Source organism: Vipera berus, assembly GCF_964194415.1.
Source record: "Vipera berus genome assembly, chromosome: 4".
Classification (NCBI taxonomy): Eukaryota; Metazoa; Chordata; class Lepidosauria; order Squamata; family Viperidae; genus Vipera; species Vipera berus.
Genome location: NC_138206.1, coordinates 20973893 through 21000771, shown reverse-complemented (window position 1 = coordinate 21000771; position 26879 = coordinate 20973893). Strand labels below are relative to the sequence as shown.

At 39.4% G+C, this 26879-nt stretch overlaps 2 protein-coding genes across 2 annotated transcripts in view; both read left to right on the top strand.

Annotated features, from left to right (window-relative positions):
* CRYL1 (crystallin lambda 1) overlaps positions 1 to 26879 on the top strand; it is a 262310-nt gene that overhangs the window by 105423 nt on the left and 130008 nt on the right. The gene's annotated exons all lie outside the window — the stretch shown is intronic.
* Positions 20677 to 21357, top strand: LOC308668275 (gap junction beta-2 protein-like; the record flags this gene model as incomplete). Its single annotated transcript, XM_081328056.1, has 1 exon — positions 20677 to 21357. One exon carries the CDS (start codon positions 20677 to 20679, stop codon positions 21355 to 21357), a length of 681 nt encoding a protein of 226 aa, XP_081184182.1.

Genomic DNA, 26879 nt, shown 5'->3' with positions numbered 1-26879 from the left:
AGCAGTTGTATGCTACATCCCATCCTTAGTTACTGTATAGCAGGTGCATCCAACTGCTATGAACCATAATGTGGCATCACAAGATTAACTATATTATATATTTTATATGAGGCCCAAGACTATTCCTTATCGCTCAATATGGCCCAGGCAAGCCAAATGATTTGACACTCATGATGTGTTGGGCACCCCAGTCTGTTACAATTCTGAACAGCTTATAAAATATAACCATATAAAAAATGCAAAAAATAAATAAATCATCCAAGTCCAGAAAATAAATCATATTAAAAACTGGAACATGACCTCCAGCCTTGCAAGATAGTCCAGACAAGAAGCATGCTCAGGAGTACTAGTTATTATAAGTTTACACGAAGGGAATCTTACAGGTCTGAAAACTAGGGAAGATGCCTTCTGAGTCACAAATGGATTCATTTTTTTGTTTATCATATTGTTCTCTAGGTTGTGGCTTTTTCTTCTATCTCCCAAAATCATCCCAACATATCACTACAAACACACACAGGGTCTGTAATCCACTCTAACCCAGCGTCTGAGAACACTGAACATTGGGTCTCATTTAATCTGACCAGTGAGAACCATAAAAATCTTAGGGGGAATGGTATTCTAAGGAGCAGGCACCATGACATGCCAACTCTGTCAGACTATGAGAAACACTACATTAAATAAGCAGTACTTCACTTAACCAGGCCCTGTACCATGAATGGCTTTATAGAGGATAACCAACACCCAGAAACTAATGGTAACCCATGCAACTTATGAATGTCATGGCCTGCCCATAACTGCCTTTGCTGCTGCATTCTGGGCAAGCTAGAGTTTCCAAGTTGTCTTCAAAGGCAGCCTCATATAGAATATATTGCAAGAGTCCAATCACAAGGTGACCAAAGCATGAGTGACTGTCTTAAGTGTTTCTCAGTAGGTATGGACATAAACTGGGAGACAAGGTGAATTTGTGTAAAGGTCTTCTTGGCTGGCTGAGACTGATGAGCTCTGATCAATTCTCCATAGGAACAGCCATCCGAACCTGTTCAAAGAGAAAGGAGAAGAACCGCATGAACACCATGCCCCCATTCCCATTCACTGCAGACATTCCGAATATAATATGGTTGAGGATATTGAAGTCTGTCATCAGATCAAATAGCAGCAGGATATTTGCACTGTCCCCCTCTCAGCTTTGCCAGAAATTGTCAATAACATGATCAATGTTGTCTCATTGCTATGTCCCCGTCTGAAACCATATTGAAAAAGACCTAGATAATCTGTATCTTCCTGGGGTCTTCTGAATCTGCAATGTGAGCACTTTCCCAGAAAGGGGAAATTGGAGACTAAATGAAAATTATTGAAAACCATCAGTCAAGTGAAGGATTCCTGAGAGTGCCTCCTTCAAGTGCAAGGTACCACCTCCGCTCTTAAAGAAACAAATACTCTTGCAGAAACCCAACTATTTGCCAACTGTCAGATGCCCTTCACAATGCACTGTCATAGAGAGTCATCAGCCCAAGGATTCTGTGCACTTCCTCAAGAGTCACAAATTCATTATGTAAGTATGCTACTGTTCCCAATTTTCCAGGGGTGACCATAAGTGAGTTGCCTGTTTTTTCCTTGGAACACAGCTAACAGATATGTTGTGTTCCTGAGCATTACTAAATGCTGCCATTTGATCCTGACTGTGCACAAATTAGCCAACATTTTCGTTCATAATTTAAGGATACTTCCTCTAATGTACTTCACAAATCTGAGATTTACTGGAGACGATTGCTTTCTGTTCAAGACAAGGCAAAGTGCTTCCCCACCCATCAAAATTACATATAAATATCTAGCAGCTGGTCCTGCAGATCAAGTCTCACAGATGAGCTGCCAACTTTGTTTCCTCTTCTGTTCAACTCCACCTAAGACAAAGCCAAGATGGTACAAAAGTACTCCGTTGTTCTACTCCAATGAAGGAATCTGCAGCTTGTTCCTGATTTGTCCTTTTCAGCACTCGGTCCTCCAAATATGTTGGATTCAACTACCAGAATTCCTATAAGAATTCTCAGAGGTGTATCCCTACATAGCAGAAGAATATTAAGTTAGGAAAGGCTGGCATACATAATATGGATGTAGTTTGTTGATAGATAATCTTAATGTATGCTTGCAATTTGAATATTTACAAGCATTATTTATATACAGTATAATTTATATCTGATTCCAATATCATTAGAGAGCACTCGTAGATCTACCTACTTAATTACCTGGAAAATGAAGTTGACAATAGAATTAATTTGAATGTAGATACAATATAGATATCTAAAGCATCATGCTGAACTTCCTGTTACAATCTATATGGCACCAAATTGAAGAACTGGATCAGATTTTTAAAAATCTGTTTCTTTTTATGAATTAATGAGCTTAATCAAAACTCCACTTTCTGAACTCTATTGACTCAGCAAATTTTTATTCTATTAATAGTTGACTATTGCTGAACTATCTCGTCCTGCAAGTTTCTTTTTTTTTTAGGCACATGGAATTTATCATCAGCCCTGTGGGTTGTCACTGGAGTTTATCGCAGAAATCTTCGTGCTCCCATCTAGTGCTACAGAGTGGAACTACAAACCACATCTGCATATGGCAATTCTATTGCCCAGTTTATGCAGTATGTAGCTGGCTATAGTTGGTCTCAAAAAGCTAAATATGCACCTGCTTAGGATGGAAGATCAGCATGATTTCTCAGAACTATACACAATATTTGGAAGCTGGAAAAAAATGTGCTTGGAGACATCAAAGGCAAACCACTTCTAAATGCCAAAGAAACCACATGGGATATATCTATGTAGCCATCAATTATCTTTAATCCTACCTCTGTTGTTTGTAGCCATAGGTGATTGACTTTATACAAAGGCATTTTTCAAATACACCCGTAACGTAGAGAAATGACTTGAGGTTGGAAAAAAGTTTCTTCTGTCTGCTGTATTTTTGTCTTGTAATATCTCACTCCAATTTGTTTCTTCTGGACCAGACTTCTCCTTTTTCAGGCTTACGTCTATCCTGAATAAAAGCAGTTGATCTGTGTAAGAGACAGAGGAAGAGTCTAACATCCGTGATCTACTTTTGATGTACAACATACACAGGAGACTTTTTTTAGTACCAAAATATTTGAAGTTCCCTCCAGAGCCTTTCTCTCTGCTCCTCCTGGCTCTGCAGACTTTTCCTCTAAATACTGTATATACTCCAGCAGACAGCCTGGGCATTGCACACCTGCATCTGGAACTCTGGAAAATTTTTAAAGAGAAGGAAACTTAACAGTAACAGCTGAATTAAAGATAATAAGGGCTGGGCAATCCTTTGAAAGAGGTGCTTCACATTGTGTGCAAAGGAAGCGGTATGCTTGCATATACACACATAGATGGCCAGGAGCAATTTGTAAAGAAGCACAGGTGGAAAAAACAGTTGGTTTTAATGGTTCAAATGTGCTTTATTCATATTCCTGCAACTTCAAAAATTTCAGTAACAATTTTCACTCTTTATGCTATTGGCTACTATAAGTAGATACAGCAACCAGGGATTCCCTGTTTTTACCTGTTCCTTGTGTTCTTGTCTCTGTTCTGCTTTTTTCTCAATGAAAGATATATTCTACTTTCCACTCAAGCCTATTTTCTTGAAAATCGTTTTCTCTCTTCCATTGCCTAGAGCAGTGTTTTTCAACCACTGTTCCGCGGCACACTAGTGTGCCGCGAGATGTTGCCTGGTGTGCCGTGGGAAAAATTGAAAAGTAATTATAAAATAATTTCTTTGTGTTTATTTGATTCCTATTCAAGAGAATTACTTTATATATAGTCAATATAGGCACAGAGTTAAATTTTTTAACATTTTCTAATGGTGGAGTGCCTCGTGATTTTTTTCATGAAACAAGTGTGCCTTTGCCCAAAAAAGGTTGAAAAACACTGGCCTAGAGCCCTAGACAATAAAACATTTACTTTGGACAGTTATATTTGGCCTGCAAGAATCCAGATGATGAATTAACAGCAAATGTTGCATATTAAAGAAATCTCTTTGTTGTCATGTATTAGTATTACTTATATTTATAACCTCCTACAATCCAATTAGGGATTTTGAATGATTGAGAGACATACATCTATACAATTAAAATATCCATATTATTTTTTTAAAAAAATAAATTAAAATATACGGTAATAGAAAAACAACAATAAAATAACAACAAACCAAATGCAAAATAGCTCTGTTTCTGAAAAGAAGTTAGTGAGTACATCTAATCTGAAGGCTGCTCTAACATGCTAATGTTGCCACCAAGAAGCAACACCTCCTGCTTTGACACCTCTAACTTTTCAGAGGTGAGGAAAGACAAGCTGCTTCACCCAAAAAGTTTGTATTATTTGAACTTGTTTTTGTTTAGTTGTTCTTGTTTTGGCTATTTATTTCTAGGTGGTTTTGGTTTCTGTTATTTTTTTTAATTGTGTGAACTGCCCTGAATCACAGTTACAAGATGGGTATCAGATCACCCTAGGGGAGGAGGGTTGTCCAGTTGTAAAGCCACAGAGAATTTTATAGATTGAAAGCAACATTTTAAATTGCATCTGAAAGCTTACTGTAGCCATTACAGGGCCCATAGCACAGATGCTATATGCTCCAACTCTGGGTATTAGTGAGTATACAGATTACTGTACATTGGATCATTGGCAGTTTTAAAGACAGCCTCACCTAGAGTGAGCCAGAGTTATTCAAGCACATGGTGATAAGGGCATGAGTCCCTGTAGCAAACTTTTCCCAGTACTTTTCTGGTACATCATCTGAAGCTTGACAATTCAGTGGTGAAAAAAGTAAGGTTCTACATTTGGACAAGAAAAATCAAATGCACAGGTATCGTATAGGTGGTAGTAACTGTGCGAGAGATCTTGAAGTCCTAGTGGACAATCACTTAAATAGGAGCCAGCAGTGTGCTGCAGCTGCCAAAAAAGCCAACACAGTCCTAGGCTGCATTAACAGAGGGATAAAATCTTGGTGGAGCAGTGGGCTAATGCCTCCTTAAGTAACACCAGCTGCCTGCAATTAGTGCAGGTTCGAGTCCCACCAGGCTCAAGGTTGACTCAGCCTTCCATCCTTCCGGGGTAGGTAAAATGAGGACCCAGATTGTTGGGGGCAATTAAGCTGACTTTGTAATAATGCCACTTGGGGTGTGTGTGAAAGCCCTAATAAGCAGGCATATACATAGAATGAAGGCTACTGCTAAGCTTGTAAGCCGCCCTGAGTCTTCGGAGAAGGGCGGGATATAAATGGAATTAAAATTAAAAAAAAATTAAAAAAAATCAAGAACACGTGAAGTGTTAATACCACTTTATAATGCCTTGATAAGGCCATTGTCAAGTTTCCGATATATGAGCTTTTCAAGTGACTCTGAGGCATTGTTTAACTTAAAAGCCCTTTATTAGCCAAATACACCGGCAAATACTTGCTCGAAGGAAGCTGGGATCTGAAATCTCCACTCCCTTGCACAATATATTAAACACAATTCTCCACCTTTCTAATTTTGTCATTAATCATATTCTCCAATTAATTTAAAGAATCAGTTTCCCTTCCATTAGGCCAAGTTCTTATCTTCTTTTATTTCAGACGGCCTTGAGGTATAATCTTCCTCCTCCCTCCTCCCAGCTACAATCCTAGCTCTTAAAGCAATACACAAGTTTAACATATAAAGTAGCTGCTTCTTCATCTCTTGTCAAGCAAGAACATTAGATGTTAGCAGCGTTGACAGCCATACTTGGAATACCGCATCCAGCTTTGGTCACCACAATCTAAAGAAGATGTTGAGACTCTAGAAAGAGTGCAGAGAAGAGCAACAAAGATGATTAGGGGACTGGAGGCTAAAAAATATAAAAAACAGTTGCTGGAAATGGGTATGTCTAGTTTAATGAAAAGAAGGACTAGGGGTGACATGATAGCAGTGTTCCAATATCTCAGCGTTTGCCACAAAGAAGAGGGTCAACCTATTCTCCAAAGCACCTGTAGGCAGGACAAGAAGCAACGGATGGACACTAGTCAAGGAGAGAAGCAACCTAGAACTAAGGAGAAATTTCCTGACAGTCAGAACAATTAATCATTGGAACAACTAGCCTCCAGAAGTTGTGAATGCTCCAACACTGGAAGTCCTTAAGAAGAGACTGGACAACCATTCGTCTGAAATGGTATAGGGTTTCGTGCCTGAGCAGGGGTTGGACTAGATGACCTCCAAGATCCCTCCCAACTCTGCTATTTTGTATTCTGTAAAGCCGCATAAACCAGAGCTTTCTCCTGTTGTTCAAATTGTAACCATGACTCCAGGAGAACAATCTCATTAAGTCATGGAACGTCTTCAGAGGTGACGTCTTCCTATCAAGAGACTAAAGCAGACAGAGAATTTCAGTGGACAAACAATGATTCTGTTTGTGCTTGGTTCAAATTTTCACATTCTGTCCTTCTAGACATTTACAGCTTCCAGGCTCTGGAACACGAATTTGACAGCATTTCCAGCAGGGCTCAGGGTCACACTTTAAATCTTGATGTCAGCAATATAACAATATCAAACCCTGAACCATCAAAAGATCATCTGCAGTGACTTCATATAGGTATTAAACAGTATTGATCCTATGGCTCTCTACAACAGAGTGACCATCAGGCTAATTGCTCTTCATAACTACCATTGACCAGACCCACCTGCTGAGCAAGGAACAAAACTACCAAAGCATAGAGCTCTCAATGTCCAATCCCTGAAGACAGTCCAGAAAGATATCTTTTAATGGCTCGAAGACAAATAGCAAAGAAAAACAATGCCTGGTCCAGGTGTCCACAAAGGTTACCCAATAGAGTGACCAACATTATGTCTATGTCATACCCAGGTCTGAACTCTAACTAAAATGACCCAGTTAATCTGTTCCCTCTATGACAAAGGTTGGTCCTCTACTATTGCCTTGACAATCTTGCCTAAAAAGAGAAGATGGGAGTCTGGGCGTGATTGTCCGATGCCTCTAGATCTACAGAAGATTTCTTAAAGAGGGGTTGCATAACTGCCTTCTACAGGGCCACTAGGGACATCTCTTCCTGGATTCAGGGAACCCGAAGAAGCCAAGAGGGGCAAGAATTTAGTCTGCATGTGGCAGAGGTCACAGCCCAAAAGGTCATTTAGTGATCAGTAGATTTGCAGCCTAGTTATGGTAGTCCTATATTCACAAATGCATGTCCTGCTGAAGGAGCTGAAGAGATCAAACAAGGTTACTTCAAAGTTTTCTCACATTTAAACATCTTTTTTTTTCATCTCTCCATCATTCTGCATACAGAGGATCCTTGCTTCAGGTCCTGGCGTCTCCACTTAAATGAAAATCAAGTAACTGAGTGAAAGGAGTCCTACTTATGGGTTTTTGCAAAAGCACTGAACCAGAAAAAATGAAACTCTTGCATTATCTTTTTTTCTGCCATATCCTCACAATGCTTCCTTCTCTTGTGAGATAGGCTGAAGTTATCCATATCTCTACTGGCATCAGTAGCCTCACTCTATTTAAGGGAAACCTCAAGGTATCTAAAATCTGTTAAGATTTGTCACCAATTAGAGGAAACCCAGTTAATGAATGGTTTGAAAGAAAGACAAAAAGCAACAACAATAGGATGGGGACTAAGAAAGAAGATAATCAGTGTTCTACTAAATGAATAATGGCGTGCAGAGGATAGGGCAACAGAGAAACCACTAATATTTTCAAAAGCTATTGGACTACGAAACACTGACTCAGTTTAAAACAGGTTGAGCATATAATCTGCAGGAATAAATTTTCAGATTAAAAAATACCATAATTCCTTTCAAAACCACAATCTTTCCTTTTTTTCTAGTATTACTGAAAAACTAATTCCATTGGAGAAAAAAAAGAGGGGGATGTAAAGGAAGATAAGTTGAGAGAAAGTTAAATCACATTCCTCGGTTGCTTTTCTTAAATCATTCTAGATATGCTTATGGCAGCTATATTTTTAGGGTACCAGTGAAGTCGAGTATAATCTAAGCTTGCATGCCAGCATTTTTTTTTTGCAACAGTGAAAGGGATTTATGGTGTTGATCTTGGATTTTATTGATTTTGATGACAACCATGCTTTTGATGACAATCTCAGCAACTTTAACATGTGTGGACTTCAACTCCAACATGCTGGCTGGGGAATTCTGGGGACTGAAGTCCACACAGTTGCCGAAATGGAGATCTAGATGATGCATACTATAGTACAGATGGGATGCGGTGGCTCAGTGGGTTGGGACACTGAGCTTGTCGATCAGAAGATCGGCAGTTTGGCAGGTCGAATCCCGAGTGCCGCGTAACAGAGTGAGTGCCTGTTACTCATCCCAGCTTCTGCCAACCTAGCAGTTCGAAAGCACGTAAAAATGCAAGTAGAAAAATAGGGACCACTACGGTGGGAAGGTAACTGTGTTCCGTGCGCCTTTGGCGTCTAGTCATGCCAGCCACATGACCACGGACAAGTCCTTGGACAAGCGCTGGCTCTTCGGCTTTGAAACGGAGATGAGCACAGGCCCCCTAGAGTTGGAAACGACTAGCACGCATATGTGGGGGACCCTTTAACTTTACCTTACCTATAGTACAGATGTGTTGTGGCCTACAAAAACTGTTTGAAGAATATATCTTTCCTCCCTTTTCTTGCATCATCCTTAGGAACCTTTTCTATGAATTAGAGATTTACTGTATTAGTTAGTCATATCTTTTCTACGTGCATAAGGTGGAGTTAGAAGGAAGTTTCTTCCCAGTTCATAAAAGAATTTCACATCAGCTGCCATGATCATGACAGTGTTTTTTTACTGGCAATCAGTAAGATTTGGGCTGACAATTACATCAGCAAGATAGGGTGCAAACTCTGAATGATTTGTTGCATCATAGCAATGAAAACTTTTAATTACGGTGCTTTCAACATGTCTGCTTACTTTTTAAATTGGGTATTAGTCCTAGAAACTATATTGTGACACTATATTAAAGGCTAACAGGTTTATCGTAGTGCCAGGTTTTCCTGAATCACAGCTGACATCAGGTCACACAGTTCACAAATTAGAATTTATGACATTGCTCTGAGGGGAATGGGTGGAAAACAAAAGGAGATATTAGGAACAATAAGAACTGAATGTGTCCTGGAGAACTGAGATGTTCCCTCACTCTTTTTAATGTTATTATCTCTGATGTCAAATGTATCTAGATTTAGATGTATACTACTGAAATATGTCTTAACCTCATTGCCCCAAATTCTGTCCAGCCCGTCTGTTGCAAAAGCCATCATCCTGGGGATCACACCAGTTATGCAGCTGAAACAAGATTGATCCAATTCATTGACTTTGAGGCAGAAGAGCAAATATCCTTTCTTCCAGTGCATGTGGTACAGAAAGGTGCAGAAAACTTTAACATTTTTTCCAGCCTGCAGTATATAGATTTACCAACAATATATCAAACAGCGAACAACTTTCTGTTATTTAAACTTATATTTCCTGATATATTTTATTATCATTTATTATCAAATATTGCTTTGATTGATCACCCTAGTTGAATATTTTATATTAATCTCTATAGTAAATGATTTCTTCTATTAAATACTTACATTTCTTTTAGTTATATCAGCAACAACAATATTTGCATGTCTCATTCTTTACCTTGAACAATAGCTTAAGTACATATGAAATAAATGGAATCCTTTATTATTAAAGTATTCCATAATGCTTTAATACAGGCAGGATTTCGAAGAGGCAGAGGAACCAGAGATCAAATTGCCAACATACGCTGGATCATGGAGAAAGCTAGGGAGTTCCAGAAAAACATCTACTTCTGCTTCATTGACTATGCTAAAGCCTTTGATTGTGTGGATCATAACAAACTCTGGCAAGTCCTTAAAGAGATGGGCATACCAGACCATCTTATTTGTCTCTTGAGAAATCTATATGCGGGCCAAGAAGCAACAGTGAGAACTGGACACGGAACCACTGATTGGTTCCAAATTGGGAAAGGAGTCCGGCAAGGCTGTATACTGTCGCCTTGCCTATTTAACTTATATGCAGAGCACATCATGAGAAAGGCAAGGCTAGATGAATCAAAAGTTGGAATTAAGATTGCCGGAAGAAACATCAACAACCTAAGATATGCAGATGATACCACTCTAATGGCAGAAAGTGAAGAAGAACTAAAGAGCCTCTTGTTGCGGGTGAAGAAGGAGAGTGCAAAACTTGGGTTGAAACTAAACATTAAGAAAACCAAGATCATGGCATCTGGCCCTCTCAATTCCTGGCAAATAGATGGGGAAGAAATGGAGGTAGTGACAGATTTTATTTTCCTGGGCTCCAAGATCACTGCAGATGGGGACTGTAGCCAAGAAATTAAAAGACGCTTGCTCCTTGGGAGGAAAGCCATGGCAAATCTAGACAGCACACTAAAAAGCAGAGACATCACCCTGTCAACAAAAGTGCGTATAGTCAAGGCTATGGTCTTCCCAGTTGCAATGTATGGCTGTGAAAGCTGGACCATAAGAAAGGCTGAGCGCCAAAGAATTGAAGTCTTTGAACTATGGTGCTGGAGAAGACTCCTGCGAGTTCCTTGGACTGCAAGGCGATCAAACCGGTCAGTCCTAGAGGAGATCAACCCTGACTGCTCTTTAGAAGGCCAGATCCTGAAGCTAAAACTCAAATACTTTGGCCACCTAATGAGAAGGAAGGACTCACTGGAGAAGAGCCTAATGCTGGGAAAGGTTGAGGGCAAGAGAAGAAGGGGACGACAGAGAATGAGGTGGCTGGATGGAGTCACTGAAGCAGTAGGCGTGAGCTTAGATGGACTCCAGAAGATGGTAGAGGACAGGAAGGCCTGGAAGAACGTTGTCCATAGGGTCGCGATGGGTCGGACACGGCTTCGCAACTAACAACAACAACATTCCATAATGCGCTGCCCATGACAGGTACTCATTTCTATGGTATTCACTCTTCATACTAAATCACAGTTCATTTAATCATGGTTTACTGAATGCAGAGACATCCAAGTGGTCAAAAATGTCAAAATGATGGGCATGACTGCACAATTACATGCACACAAAAAGGGTCAGAGCTTCAGCTGCATAGTTGTGTCTGCCATCGTGATTTTTTTAACCACTTTTGAAAACAACCTTGCTTGAATGTTAGCATTTGCTATTCATACAACAATCTAATCCAGAGTTCTAGAATTTTCTGAAATAAGAGCTAAATCTGATTTTTAAGTGATGTGTCAAAGGTCATTCTCCAAAAAGTATGGGATGGAGCCAAAACAAAAAAAACCCCAAGCATTCTTTAATTTCATGTACATTTAACCTTGAAATTAAATAAAGTTAACATCAATTTATGTATTTAATAATTTGCACTTTCTGTCACAAAAGCATTTACTATTGGGTAACAATGTATTAAGTTTTCTAGAAGCCACTATGGCCTTCATGTTCTCCATCAATTCTGTAAACCATAAACTATGATGTAACCTTAGTGGCTAGGTTAAGATCATAGATTAAAACAAAAGCAAAAAACCCAACACCACTAAAAACAGTTAATATGGTATATGAATGTAACCAGTATGTGAAGAGTCTTTTCATTTCTGGAACAACAGAAAATAAAATCCCCTTCTATGCATGGCTAAGAATTTTAATAAAAAAAGTAATATTTCCTTGGCTACATCTCAATTTTATATTTTTGCCAAAGGTTAATAAGAGATGGCATGGTTTTCTTTTCCATTTTTCAAACTGCAGTATGGATTCATCTCCACTGGATATTTAATTAAATTTCTGACATGAATATACACAATTAATCATGTAACTTGTGATTTAATTCTATTTATAAAAAAATCATATGGTAAAGTATCAAGGAAGGTTCCTTTGTGCCTTTTTTTTACACACATAGCAAACTCAGATAAAGTTTCTATTATATAGAGAAGTGAAATATTTTTAAGAAATTAGATCAGATGCATATAATTATAGGCCAGTTAATTGCACTGTGCAAACATGAGTTGGTTCTGTCATCATGTTTAAGCGAAAAATGTTTGATACTCCCAAATGTTCTTCTGATGCGTATGTTTCTGTGAATTTCTTGGTATTCCTAAATAAGTTCCATCAGCAGTACTTAAGTCAAACTCCACCTTCAAATCAAAAGATGAAAGCCTGGTTTTGCTTGAAACTTGTTGGATATAATTCTTAGCTTTGGACCATGCCCATTACCATGTCACCCTGTTGCTTGGAAAAATCAAGGTCAATCAAGAAAGGCAAGGCAGCTATATATTCTCACTGATGAAACAAGCATTAGTGAAAATATTTAGTTATCTCCTAAGCTTCTTAGACAGAGAAGCAGTTATTGACAATCCAGATGAAATAATTGCCATAGGGTTATGAAGAGTTAGAAGCAATCAAACAACAACGTATTAATGAAGTCTCATCAAATGGTTTGCTACAAAAGTATTTTCCACTCAATATGTATCTTCTATTCTTTCTCTAGAACAAAGGCAACCTTGAGTGGTCTTGACTAACCCTAACCCTATTATGAAATTAGATGAGGGGGAAAGAAGTACTTTGTGATGCCTTGAACTCCTTGGAGGAAATATGGAATAATATTTTAATGAATACAGTACAATAAGCTATAAATCTTATCTAATAACCAAATATATGGAATACCTATATTAGTAATACACTGTAGACAACTGTTTAGGTGAAATATAAATATAAATTTTAAATATATAAGGTAAAGGAGCTGTTGCGGATTTTACTCTGCTAGTTGTTGCTGACTATAGGTGGGCTGTGCTCGTTTCCATTTCAAGGCCATATATATCTGTGAAGATATTTCCGTCATCATGCGGCCAACATGACATCACGGAATACTGTTACATTCCCACTGAAGTGATACCTATTTATCTACTTGCATCTGTATACTTTCAAACTCCTATGACAGGTTGGCAGAAGCTGGGGTGAGGATGGGAACTCACCCATCAGGCAGCATTCAGGTCTTGAACCTGGGCTCCTGGCTTTCCAACTGATAAGCCTAGCATCTTAACCACTGCCCCACTGCACTGCCCCAAATTTTAAATATGCATACTCCATATTAGCAAACCAGCTCTAAGGACAGGCTACATTACTTGTTGTATTCTATCTACATACATTCTCCTAAACAAGAGGTTTTTAACTGATTTAGATGCAATTAGAACAAGAGAACACAATGAAATGCACATATGCCTTCTTAACTGAGAAGTAAATGTCTTCAGCTTTAAAAAAAATACGATTAGCGGGAAAAATAAAATTGCTAACTTCATTTTTCTAAGTCAGGTCTACCCAACGGATATGGTTGGAGAGTATGGGGACATTGCATGACTGTAAAGCACCAGCTGGGAAAGGCAGGCCTTAAAAGAATATTGTAAGTAATAGGCATAAATTTTTGGTTTACGGTATATTATTTTGAACATTCAACAAAGCACATCCATATCAACCATGTCGGTTATGCTGATTTATGGTTGCTGTTTCATTCATTCACTCATTCATTCATTTATTCATTCATTCACTTATAGAATTTATATAGATGCCCACTCTCTTTCAATGACACTAAGCAGCTTACAAAAAATAAAAACCCAATGTACAAACAGTAAAAATAATAAAAAACCCACTCTAAAAGTTTTTTATTTTAAAAGGTAAGGTGATAAACATGATTCTCTCTATAGCTTTGAGGATTGAAAGATATTTTTTTTACTTTATTTTTTGCTGCTTGGAAAATTCATCATTAATTTTATATAAATAGATTGGATTTTTAAAAATGGAATATGGAAGAACACTGCATCACTCAGTAGTCTCTTGCTAGATGAACACCATATATGACATCTGAGGAAACCACACATCATATATTCTGATACATAATAGGTGCGGAATTTATCATTCTGTAGCACATATTTTAATTATCGGTATATCTTTCATGATAGGCAGTGATTCACAACCTGATCTCATCTCCAGAGACTGTGAGCTGATAAGAGTTCACTGCTAAAAGTCACTTGAGATGCAAAAAAACTTTTGGAATTAATGTAATTATAAGACGAGGGGGAAATTTAGTTACATTTATAGTGTCCACATAGACATCAATTATCAACAGCACACCTATATGTTACAGTATTAGGAGCTCACATATTGTCCCTTTCAAGAATGGTGTATGTGGTCACCAGAGATTGGATTCACACATTAGGATAAACTATAGTTGCTTTACCCACAATTTACTGAATCTGAGAATGGCTAGCTTCAAGCATCATATTATGCCCTAAATTATGATTTGCAAACCATAGCCAGTTCGGTTCATAAATCTCATGCTAAAACAAATCTGAACAATTTGTAATAGTTTTGTGCAAAACATAACTCAACCATTCTTTATAAAATTACTGACACGTTAAGATGCCCTGATCAGTGAGTTTATTTTTACTTGTCAAAGCAGAACAGGTTTAAAAAACAAGATGGGCAGTCAATAAATTTCATAAAATAAAATAAAATGAAAAGGAGGAACATTCTGAGCCTTTTCTCACCCTCAAGCAGTGAATCTCCATTTTATTTCAGTTGTTCTAAAACTAATTAAATGTGTTTCACTTGTTTCAATTAAATTTTCATATTTTGTTATACTGGGGAAAGAGAGAAAATGAGCTGTATTCTTCCATAAAGGAAACTTATCACGCACACTCCTTGGAGTCACATGTCATCCCGTCTGTGAAAAGCCAATCCAATTTTCCTGCTCACCCATCTCATCTGTTGGTGTGTACAAACTGTTGGCTGAGACTCTCTGGCATGGAATTAGATCATTTAATTTATAAGTGACCAGCTTTATATTTTCTCCATTTTTCTTTTTCACAGGAAACAGTCAGTGAAGGATAGGAATAACTTAATAATAATTAACAATATTTGGCCAGGATAGCATGCCCAGAAAACATACATCTTTGTGGAAGGAACAAGACGGATAGAGTCCAGAATGCCTTCAAGCACACATCTCCTAGCATTCACATTCAAAAGACACGGTAGAAGTATTTCTATCTTTAGTGGGCTTGGTTTTCTAGATTATTTCTTCAACCAGGCTGATCTTATTGTTGGATAACTGAGGCACTGTAGCTGTCCCAAGCAGTTAATTCAAATCCTAACAAGAAATGAACTAATTATTTCTCTTTTCCAGCTTCTGGACTTTGTTGAGCTGGGAAGTAAAGACGGATATGTCCAGTTTCAGTTTGGTTCTTGGTTGGAAGCCCTGTCTGAAATAACAGGTCTATAGGCTAACCAGGGAAAGTGGAAAACATCTCATGGAGAGGCAATAAGGTGTTTTTTCCAAAAGGCAAGTGGAGTTTCTTGATTTTTTTTCTTTGAAAACGTTTTGCTTCTTGGATGAGAAGCGAAACATTTTCAAAGAAAAAAAACAAGAAAGTCCAGTTACCTTTTGAAAAAAAGCACATCTGGGAGAACCATAATCTGGATGATTTGAGCATAGATGATAAACCATGTCTGTTCTAGTATCAAGGAAACAACCTAGATATATCCATCTACATTCAGTTCAAGGGTGTGGTTCTTACTGATAGTCCCTTGATTTACAACAGTTCATTTAGTGGCCGTTCAAAGTTACACCACCACTGGGGAAAATGACTGACGACAATATTTCATACTTACAGTATGACCGTTGCAGCATCCCAATGGTCACGTGATCAGAATTCAAACTGTTGGCAACTGACTCCTATTTACGACGGTTGCAATGTCAGGACATGGTTACGTGGATCACCTTTACAGACTTTCTGACAAAGTCAATGGGGAAGCCAGATTCACTTAACAAACTGTTTACTAACTTAATAACTACAGTGAGTTACTTAACTGTGGCAAGAAAGGTCGTAAAATGGGGCAAAACTCACTTAACAAATGTTTCACCTAGCAACAGAAATATTGGGCTCAATGGTGGTTGTAAATTGAGGACTACCTGTATTTCATTTTTTACAGCAGCAAAGAGTGGCTAATGCTAATCCGATTGAGTAAGCTTGATTTTCCAGTTCTGGAATTGGGAGATAAAAGTGGATAGATAGGCCTTCGGGGGAAAAAAAAAGCTCTAATCGTGTCATATTGTTGGCCTCAAAGGTGCTGGGCAGATGCAAATGCGAGCTGTACAATTCCGGACGAGGATCCGGACTGGAAGAATTTGCTACCTTTATTTCATCTGTCTTCTCGCCCGCCTTCGGTCTTTTCCCGCCTCTGGCTTTTTGCAACAGCGTCCGCTTGGAGGAGGCGTAGCTAAAAAGCTGCTGCACCTCAACCAGCCGGGAACAGTCGGGCGTACCGGCTGGCCGTCGCGCACGAGGACCGAGAGAGAGCCGGGCGCCCAAAGACCCGCGACTCCTGAGTTCCCGCCTACAGGTTGCTTTCAAAGGTGAGGAGACGCCTGCTATCGCCTGAAGGCCTGCCGGCGCGGACCGCACGTTCGGTTTCTCCCTCAAAACTGACGAAAGTAGGGGAGATTTAAAAAAAAGAAAGAAAGAAAGAAAGGAAAGAATTGGAGGCGATGGCGACTGGGGAGGGCTGCCGGGTGTTTGGAGGAAAATGGGAAGTTCTAATTCAGGGGTCTTCAAACTTGGCCCTTTTATGACTTGTGGACTTCAACTCCCAGAATTCCTCAGCCAGCTTTGCTGGCTGAGGAATTCTGGGAGTTGAAGTCCACAAGTCATAAAAGGGCCAAGTTTGAAGACCCCTGTTCTAATTCAAGGGTGTCCCAACTTCGGCAACTTTTTAAAGATATGTGGGACTGGGGAATTCTGGGAGTTGAAGTCCACAGGGGATTGGACTAGAAGACCTCCAAGGTCCCTTCCAACTCTTATTCTTTTTAAAAAGATCTCGAAGTTGCCAAGGTTGGACACCTCTCTTCTAATCCATAAGGAGCCTGGAAATCGGAGAGCTAAACCAGAAGCATATCTAAACCCAGCAGATCAGGGCGGGCATTTCTTTTCCTTTTCTTGAAGAAATCTGGGTTTTTGGAGGAGAAACAGTGGGGTAGTTATAGATTTCCAGTGGAAGACATCTGTATGAGAGGGAGAAAAAGAGGGAAAGGGAAGACACATACAAGGAGAAGGCAAGTATTTGGGGGAATGTTTTTTTTTTCCTAGCCACATCCCAGTTCAGCAAATAAAATTTGTTATCTGGATGTTTAGCTGCGCCTCCAGTATTGAGTTGTACGGAGAACTTGGGGCGTTTACAGCAGCAGGATTCCCTCCTTGGGAACAGATTGCAGACAGGAGAATGGATGAAGTAGGAGATGTTACCTTCTTTCATTTTGTCTAGAAGAGATTCAGCAAGTAATTGGTGAAGAAGGCATCGGTGTGCTTCAACAGAACCCCCAAATTTGTGTGATGAAAAGGATCTCTCTCTTTTTCTCTTTGCAAGGGAACACCTGTTTCTTGCCCACTGAAATCCAAAGATCCGATTTATATTCAGCCTTCCAGTCGTGGTAAGTTTTCATTCAAAGTATTGTATGCTGTGTTTACCGATGGATTCATGTTTGAAGTTACACTGCGTGTTTTACAGGTGTTTTTCCCCCCAAATTATTTGACATAAATAGAAAATTGGATCCAGGACAAGGCAGAAGCAAATATAAAGAAGATAATTTTACATGGTTATGCGAATGAACAGCATATTTTAAATTCAAAATGTGGATTTGATCACTTTTCCTGAATAGCCCTCTGGACAGCATAGAAGTAGCATTCTTGCCTCCACAGCTGCTGTAATAGGGACTTTAAAAGAAAGAAAATATCCTCTATTCCGTACCGTTATTTATAGATCTATTATAGATATATAGATTATTTATAGCTTTACTCTGAAAGGAAACCAGTGCTTTCTGTCAAGTTTGTTAATTCCTGGACTGAGACAATCTGCTTCAGCCTTAGGTTATCTTTCCATTCAAATCGTAAGTTGAGGTAATCCTCAATTTAGGACCAGAATTGAACCCAAAATTTCTGTTGCTAAGTGAGACATTTGTTAAAGTGAATTTTGCCCCATTTTATGACATTTCTTGTCACAGTTGTTACGTGAATCACTGCAGTTATTAAATTAGTGACATGGTTATTAAGTGACTCTGGCTTCCCCCATTGACTTCACTTGTGAGAAGGTCACCAAAGGTGATCACATGACCCTGGGACGCTGCAACTGAGTCAATTCCAAGCATCTGAAATTGATCACATGATCATGGGGATGCTGCAATGGTCGTAAGCATGAAAAATGGTCATGTCACTGTTTTTAGTGTTGTAACTTTGAATGGTCACTAAATAAATTGTTGTAAGTTAAGAACTACAGTACCTGTAATGTTTTATTCCACAAACTTGTTTAGCCAACATCCATTTTACATAATTAATTAATTTGATTGTTGTAAAGCCATTTTAAACGACTGTATCAACACAAAATCAGAGTACAAATTCATTCATTCAATAATAATTGCATAATAAATTATATTCCTTAAAGATAGCTTTTGAAATCTGTCCCAGTTTTTTATGATGCATAATGTTGTTTTAACTTGTTTTTTTGTGATGTATAATGTTGTTTTTAACTTGTTTTGCATGTGTTATATTTTTAATAAGGCATTGGAAGCTGTACTCCTTTCCATGTTGGTGGATTTGAGCATCCTATAAGCCCTGAAAATTCATTAATTAAAACATAATATTTTACGTAGATTTATTTGGACATGCAAATAACAACCTAGTATCTTTTTTCATTCCGTTATGGATACAAAGTGAGAAATGCTTTGGTATCTCAGTTAGTGTATTTGTGATAATTAATGCATCTATGGTCAGGATACTCCTTCTGTTACAGGTATCCTCAATTTACAGCAATTCATTTAGAGATCATTTTAAATTACAATGGCACTGAAAAAAGTGACATGACCATTTTTCACACTTACAACTATTGCAGCATCCCAAATTTTGGTCATGTCAAAATTTAGATGCTTGGCAACTGCTTCATATTTATGATGGTTGCAGTGTCCCGGGGTCATGTAATCACCTTTTGTGACCTTCTGACAAGCAAAGTCAATGGGGGAGCCAGATTCACTTAACAATAGTGTTACTATCTTAAGAACTGCAGTGATTCATTTAACATTTTTTTATTACATTTATATCCCGCCCTTCTCCGAAGACTCAGGGTGGCTTACAAGCTTAGCAGTAGCCTTCATTCTATGTATATGCCTGCTTGTTAGGGCTTTCACACACACCCCAAGCGGCATTATTACAAAGTCAGCTTATTGCCCCCAACAATCTGGGTCCTCATTTTACCTACCTCGGAAGGATGGAAGGCTGAGTCAACCTTGAGCCTGGTGGGACTCGAACCTGCACTAATTGCAGGCAGCTGGTGTTACTTAAGGAAGCATTAGCCCACTGCTCCACCAAGGCAAGATAGGCAAAATTCACTTAAAACTGTCTCACTTAGCAACAGAAATTTGGGGCCCAATTGTGGTCGTAAGTCGAGGACTACCTATATCCATATCCATCATCATTTTTTAAAAGTTCCTTGGCAACTATATTGCTATCCTTGGAAAACAATTGCAAGAGGCAGTCTTGAGAAATGAATTGTACAATGTCATATTTATTATCATAATATCTCATTAATCTTAGTGATTTCAATGAAATTTCCACCTTAAGTTTGTGTGTTGTCTTAATCTTCATTGTTAAGATTCTACATCTGATATACCACTTAATATGTGCCTCTTTTCAAAAACAATCATAATTTTTTGGATTTTATTTTCTTTGTTTATTAACATTTTAAAATCATTCAATAACCAAAGGTTTCTGGGTGGTTTACACTAAGTTACACTAAAAAATATAGTTCCATAAAATTTTAGGTTATGCAGTGGTTGAATGGGTAACCGAATATTGGAGTTAAAAGCATGCTTCTTGTTATTTTTTAAAAAATAATCTACCGTATATTGACAGTGTATTTATATGGAGACATAAAACTGTTGCACAAAAGAATGATTAAAAGTAAATAAGTAAAGATTTTAGATGAATTTTAAAGAATACATTTCTACTGAATGTTAATGATGTTTGTCAAACAAATCTAGTAGGCATTTTCAGTGGAATTTAAACTTCTATATAATAAACCTGTATCAATTGTGTATCTGTTGTATATTTAAATAATATACCTTTAAATTACCATAGCCATAAATGCTTCCAAAGAAGCTTATCAATCAAGAAAAAGTGGTGGTGTTCTCAATCATACAATCTTAGAGATATAGAACCAAATTAAAAAGGAATAGGATAAAGAAAGTACCGTAACTTGGGCATCCTTTTTTAAAAAAATAAATGTATTTTTTATTGTGGTTGAGGGTGCTGCTAAACTATTTCAGTTTCTGGTATTACATTTTCCATTTTCACATTTCAGGGAATGATTATTAAATCTGTTTGTTTCTATGGAACAGTTATGTGGCAACTGCAGGCACTGACAAATAGCAATAAGTAGTAAATATTATGGAACCATTTCCATAAATTATTCATTAACATTAACTATCAGTTCTGTAGCAGAGATTTTATTCTTTCTTTAGCCTAGTTAAAATGTGAGAATTTTAAATGAAGCTTTTATTATGGAATGAAACTACTTATAAACTGGCATATTATTTTTGTCTTAATAGACCAAAGAACACACTCAGTTATGGACTGGGGAGCTCTACAAGCCATCTTAGGAGGTGTAAACAGACACTCCACCAGCATTGGGAAAATCTGGCTCACTGTCCTGTTTATTTTCCGTGTCATGATTCTTGTAGTTGCAGCAGAAAAGGTCTGGGGAGATGAGCAGCAAGATTTTTCTTGTAATACCCTACAACCTGGATGTAAAAATGTCTGCTATGATGAGCATTTCCCACTTTCACACATTAGACTTTGGGCTCTCCAACTTATCTTTGTCTCTACTCCTGCTCTGTTGGTGGCCATGCATGTGGCATACAGAAGACATAAGAAAAAACAGGAATATAGACAAAGAAAGATGGATGTCGAAGATCTCAAAAAACAAAGGTTTCATATCGAGGGTCCCCTATGGTGGACATACACTAGTAGCATTTTTTTCCGAATTATCTTTGAGGTAACCTTCATATATATATTTTACTACATTTACAGAGGATATCAAATGCCTCGGGTAGTGAAATGTACTGATTTTCCTTGCCCAAATACAGTTGACTGTTTTATTTCCCGACCCACTGAAAAAACTGTATTTACTATTTTCATGCTTGCAGTTTCAGGCATTTGCATGTTTTTAAATGTGCTTGAATTATCTTATTTACTATTAAAGTTTTGCACAAAGAAGCCAAAAGATGTAAATTCACTGCCTAATCATTAGATGTGTATATTATTGATATTTTATTTTGCATTAATTGTGAACATGGGTCAACAATACTTCCAGTCATCATGAAAATTGTATGGAACCTTATTTTAACAGCCATATTTATATTGTTGGAAGAAAAGTAAAACCAAATTTTGCTACTGAAATTATTCTAAGAACGATGTTTCTGAACAGTTAATTTGTTTTTAGCTACTAGATAACATTCTAACTGCTTTTAAATCAATTGGCTGATATCCATCTTCTAAATTCATTATTTAGTACATGCCCACAATCCTCAAACACATCTATAATATGCATCAGGATCTTCCAATATTAAATTTATACAAAAGGCTTGGATTTAATAGTTATATTGGCTGGTTTATTGGACTGTGAGAATATACTTAATTCAGGAATTTTGATGTAATCTGTTTGTTATACATATTATTGTTTGTTTAACTATTAAGAATATGAATTGCTGTTTCTAACCACTTCTCCAGTTATTTCATTTATAATAATAGTATTTTTACTACATTGTTAACTTAATTATATTTCCCATACTTGGACGTTTGTTGTTACTGGAAGAGTTAAATAATATGTGGTAAACTATGCTTAATAAATAAAAAATGGTGCCAATTAAGCTGTGAAACAGCATTGGTAGTTGTTTGAAATGTATGAAAGCAACACTGGTTTGATAAATATTTTAACACCATGCAGAAGTGCTTATTTGCACAATGAGACAAAGATAACATAGTGAAATAGCCTGGCTTTAAGACAATTAGTATACACTTTGTATATCAAAACTATAATAGAAATTCCACTTGCATAGCACACAGAGATAGAATAGTACACTTAGAATAGTACAGAAATGGAACAATTTCAGTACAAAAGTAGAAGTAAAATGTTACACAGATTAATGAAAACTTGAGACCCAGCACTCAATTTAATTAATCCTATACAGGTGTCAAAAAACAGGAAAACTAGTAATATTCAGAAGGAAATAAACCTTGAGCTCAATAGCTTTAATAGAACTTAAGTCACAACAGCAGTTGATCCTGAAATTTCCATCACTAATGTGGTCCCCCATCCTGTTCATGTCGGAGGCAGGCATTTAAGGTACAGGTTGAAAAGATTAGCCAATGACATCACTGTAGCCCAGGTAGCACCCTTGGAAGCTCCTTTCATATCCCTGTCAAGCAGTTGGAGCAAGAGATGTGAGTTCACTGCCATACAGCAGCACTCGGGTCTCAAATGTGGTCTTGCTAACCTCCAACCCAGTGTCCTAACCACGTGAGTCACCATGCTCCAAGTAATGTGGTTTTAGAAAGCAAATGACTGCATTGCTTAGCAATGGCATTTCTAGCAGTCCTGTTGCTGTCATTAAAAGAGGAACATGAGTCATTAAGCAAGGATTTCCAAACAACTTCCTGCAAGCTTCCAACAAACAAAATCAATGCGGAAGCAAATGCCAGGTGACAAGAAGGGTGGCCGGGTAAATGGCTGCATGTCAGGGCCAAGCCCAAGGACAATGCCGCAAAATCCAATCAAGTCCAATCCTTTATCTGCTTATATCTAATGGACAGAATCTTGCCAAACTAAAGCCATAACCGTCTAACATACTAGATACCGTGTTTCCCCAAAAGTAAGACCCAGTCTTACTTTCCTTTGGGCTCTGAAGTAAGCACTAGCATTTACTTTCAGGGAGGGCTTACTTTTTGCTGCTACTATAGTAGTAGCTCAGACCATGAGCTTCTTGTTGCAAAGTTTAGGCTTAAACTGAAGAAAGTAGGGAAAAGCACCAGGCCAGTCAGGTATGAATTAAATCATATCCCCGTTGAATATACAGTAGAGGTGACAAATAGATTTAAGGAATTAGATCTGATAGACAGGGTGCCTGAAGAACTATGGACAGAGGTTCGCAACATTGTACAAGAGGTAGCAACCAAAACCATCCCAAAGAAAAAGAAATGCAAGAAAGCAAAATGGCTGTCTGAGGAAGCTTTGCAAATAGCTGAGGAAAGGAGGGAAGCAAAAGGCAAGGGAGAAAAAGAAAGATACGCCCAATTGAATGCAGAATTCCAGAGAATAGCTAGAAGAGATAAGAATGCCTTCTTAAATGAACAGTGCAAAGAAATAGAAGAAAACAATAGAATAGGGAGGACCAGAGATCTTTTCAAGAAAATTGGAGAGATGAAGGGAACGTTTAATGCAAAAATGGGCATGATAAAGGACCAAAATGGCAGGGACCTAACAGAGGCAGAAGAGATTAAGAAGAGATGGCAAAATTACACAGAAGAACTATACAAGAATGAGCTTAACGTCCCTGATAATCACAATGAGGTGGTCACTGACCTCGAGCCAGACATCCTAGAATGTGAAGTGAAGTGGGCCTTAGAAAAGCTGAGCAACAACAAAGCTAGTGGAGGTGACAGTATTCCAGCTGAGCTATTCAAAATCTTAAAAGACAATGCAGTAAAAGTGCTACACTCAATTTGCCAGCAAATTTGGAAAACTCAACAGTGGCCACAGGATTGGAAAAGATCAGTTTACATTCCAATTCCAAAGAAAGGCAGTGCCAAAGAATGTTCAAACTATCGCACCATTGCACTCATTTCTCATGCTAGTAAAGTTATGCTTAAAATCCTACAAGATAGACTCCAGCAGTATGTGGATCGAGAACTACCAGAAGTACAGGCAGGATTTCGAAGAGGCAGAGGAACTAGAGATCAAATAGCCAACATACGCTGGATCATGGAGAAAGCTAGAGAGTTCCAGAAAAACATCTACTTCTGCTTCATTGACTATGCTAAAGCCTTTGATTGTGTGGATCATAACAAACTGTGGCAAGTTCTTAAAGAGATGGGAGTACCAGAACATCTTATTTGTCTCTTGAGAAACCTATATGCGGGCCAAGAAGCAACAGTGAGAACTGGACACGGAACCACTGATTGGTTCCAAATTGGGAAAGGTGTCCGGCAAGGCTGTATACTGTCACCTTGCCTATTTAACTTATATGCAGAGCCCATCATGAGAAAGGCAGGGCTAGAGGAGTCAAAAGTTGGAATTAAGATTGCTGGAAGAAATATCAACAACCTAAGATATGCAGATGATACCACTCTAATGGCAGAAAGTGAAGAGGAACTGAAGAGTCTCTTGTTGCGAGTGAAGAAGGAGAGTGCAAAAGTTGGGTTGAAACTAAACATTAAGAAAACCAAGATCATGGCATCCGGCCCTCTCAATTCCTGGCAAATAGATGGGGAAGAAATGGAGGTAGTGACAGATTTTATTTTCCTGGGCTCCAAGATCACTGCAGATGGGGACTGTAGTCAAGAAATTAAAAGACGCTTGCTCCTCGGGAGGAAAGCCATGGCAAATCTAGACAGCACACTAAAAAGCAGAGACATCACCCTGTCAACAAAAGTGCGTATAGTCAAGGCTATGGTCTTCCCAGTTGCAATGTATGGCAGTGAAAGTTGGACCATAAGAAAGGCTGAGCGCAAAAGAATTGAGGCCTTTGAACTATGGTGCTGGAGAAGACTCCTGCGAGTCCCTTGGACTGCAAGGCGATCAAACCGGTCAGTCCTAGAGGAGATCAACCCTGACTGCTCTTTAGAAGGCCAGATCCTGAAGCTAAAACTCAAATACTTTGGCCACCTAATGAGGAGGAAGGACTCACTGGAGAAGAGCCTAATGCTGGGAAAGATTGAGGGCAATAGAAGAAGGGGACGACAGAGAATGAGGTGGCTGGATGGAGTCACTGAAGCAGTAGGCGTGAGCTTAAATGGACTCCAGAAGATGGTAGAGGACAGGAAAGCCTGGAGGAACATTGTCCATAGGGTCGCGATGGGTCGGACATGACTTCGCAACTAACAACAACAACATAGTAGTAGTACACAAGCAGGCAGGCGTGGGGCAGGGCCTGTGCCTGGGGTGGAGAAGCAATGCAGCAGTGAGTGTGGTGAACTAGGTACAGTACCAGGGTGGCCGTGCTGGGCAGCGGTGGGCAGGGTGGTGAGGTGGGGGTCTCTAGGCTGATCAAAGTGGCAGGTGGAGCACCAGAGGCTCAGGGAGGGAGGGTGGTGAAGCAGGCAGGCGAGTCATTGGAGAATGCAAAGCGGCTCAGCCGAAAGTGCCTGCAGAATAAGTGGGGCAGGTTCCCCCCTCACATGGCCATTCTCTTCTCTATCACTCCCGAGCCAGACTTCACAGCTCTGCCTACGAGCCACCAAAGTGTCAGGTAGAGTGCCGGAGGCTTGGCAAGAGAGGGTAGTGAAGAGGGCAGGTGTGCCATTAGTGAGCACAACGTGGCTTGGCCAAAAGCAGCCACGGAACAAGTTCCCTCCTCACCTGCCCATTCTCTTCTCTCTCAGAGAAGAGAACAGATTCACCAAAGTGGCAGGTGGCGTGCCGAAGACTCAGGGAGGAAGGGTGGTGAAGCTGGCGGGCGTCCTGCTGTCAGCACCCATGCTGGCTGCCCCTTCCCCATGGAGCCGGAGAGCTTGACACAACACTGCCCAGATGCCCTCGCTCCCCCAGGAATTGCATTTCTTTCCTTACCTGACTCCCAGCCCCGTGCCGTTTCTCCTTTGCAATCTGCCACCGCCATGTGCAGGGAACAAAGGAAGTTTTTTTTGGGGGGGGGGAAAGGTCAATCAATAAATTCACAAGATCTGACCCACGTGAGGTTGTAGCCAAGCCTACTGTATATTAACTCTAATCCCTACTGCCCCCCCAACCCTAATGACAGATGGGAAAGCCAGAAAAAAAACTGAAAAACTTGTGAAAAAAGAGGGTTTTTCCCCGTTTGTTTCAAAATGCTTTGGAAACAAATGGGAAAAACTGTTTTTTTCCACCCAAGTTTTTTTGTTTACTTCCCCAGCGCTTCCCATCTCCCATTAGGGTTGGGGGACAGTGGGGGTTAGAGTTAACGTACGGTAGGCCTGGTAGCGGCATTTAGCACAATGCATGAAGCGGCAAATGGCCACGGATGGCAGCAAACTACTGCATCACACCGAAACTGGCCATCTGCCACCTCCTACCCAATACTGCTGCCATGAGGCCGTGGAACAAGCCGGGCAGCGATAAGGCACATGGGTCAGAAGGGGGAAGAATCTGCCAGGCCTCATGGCAGCGGTATTGGGTGTGATGCATGAGGCGGCAAACGGCCATGGCTGATGGCAAATGGCCACATTGCACTGAAACCGGCCATTGGCTGCCTTGCATGTGACACCCATTGCTGCTGCTATGAGGCTACAGAACAAGCTGGGCAGTGGTAAGGAACCGGTATACCAGTACTGTGGGTCACATCCCCCCCTCCCCCATTGGCTTCACCTTGTCACAGAGGCACTGGCAGATCCCCCCCTTACCTTGTGTCTATGATGAAACCAGACAGAATCAGTGGCAGCCCGTCCATGCAGGCCCTTAACTAGGGCTTACTTTGGGGGGAGGACTTATATTAGGCCCACCTCCCAAAAATCAACTGGGGCTTACTTTCAGGGGCTGGTTTACTTTTGGGGAAACATGGTACTTACTGAGAGATTCTA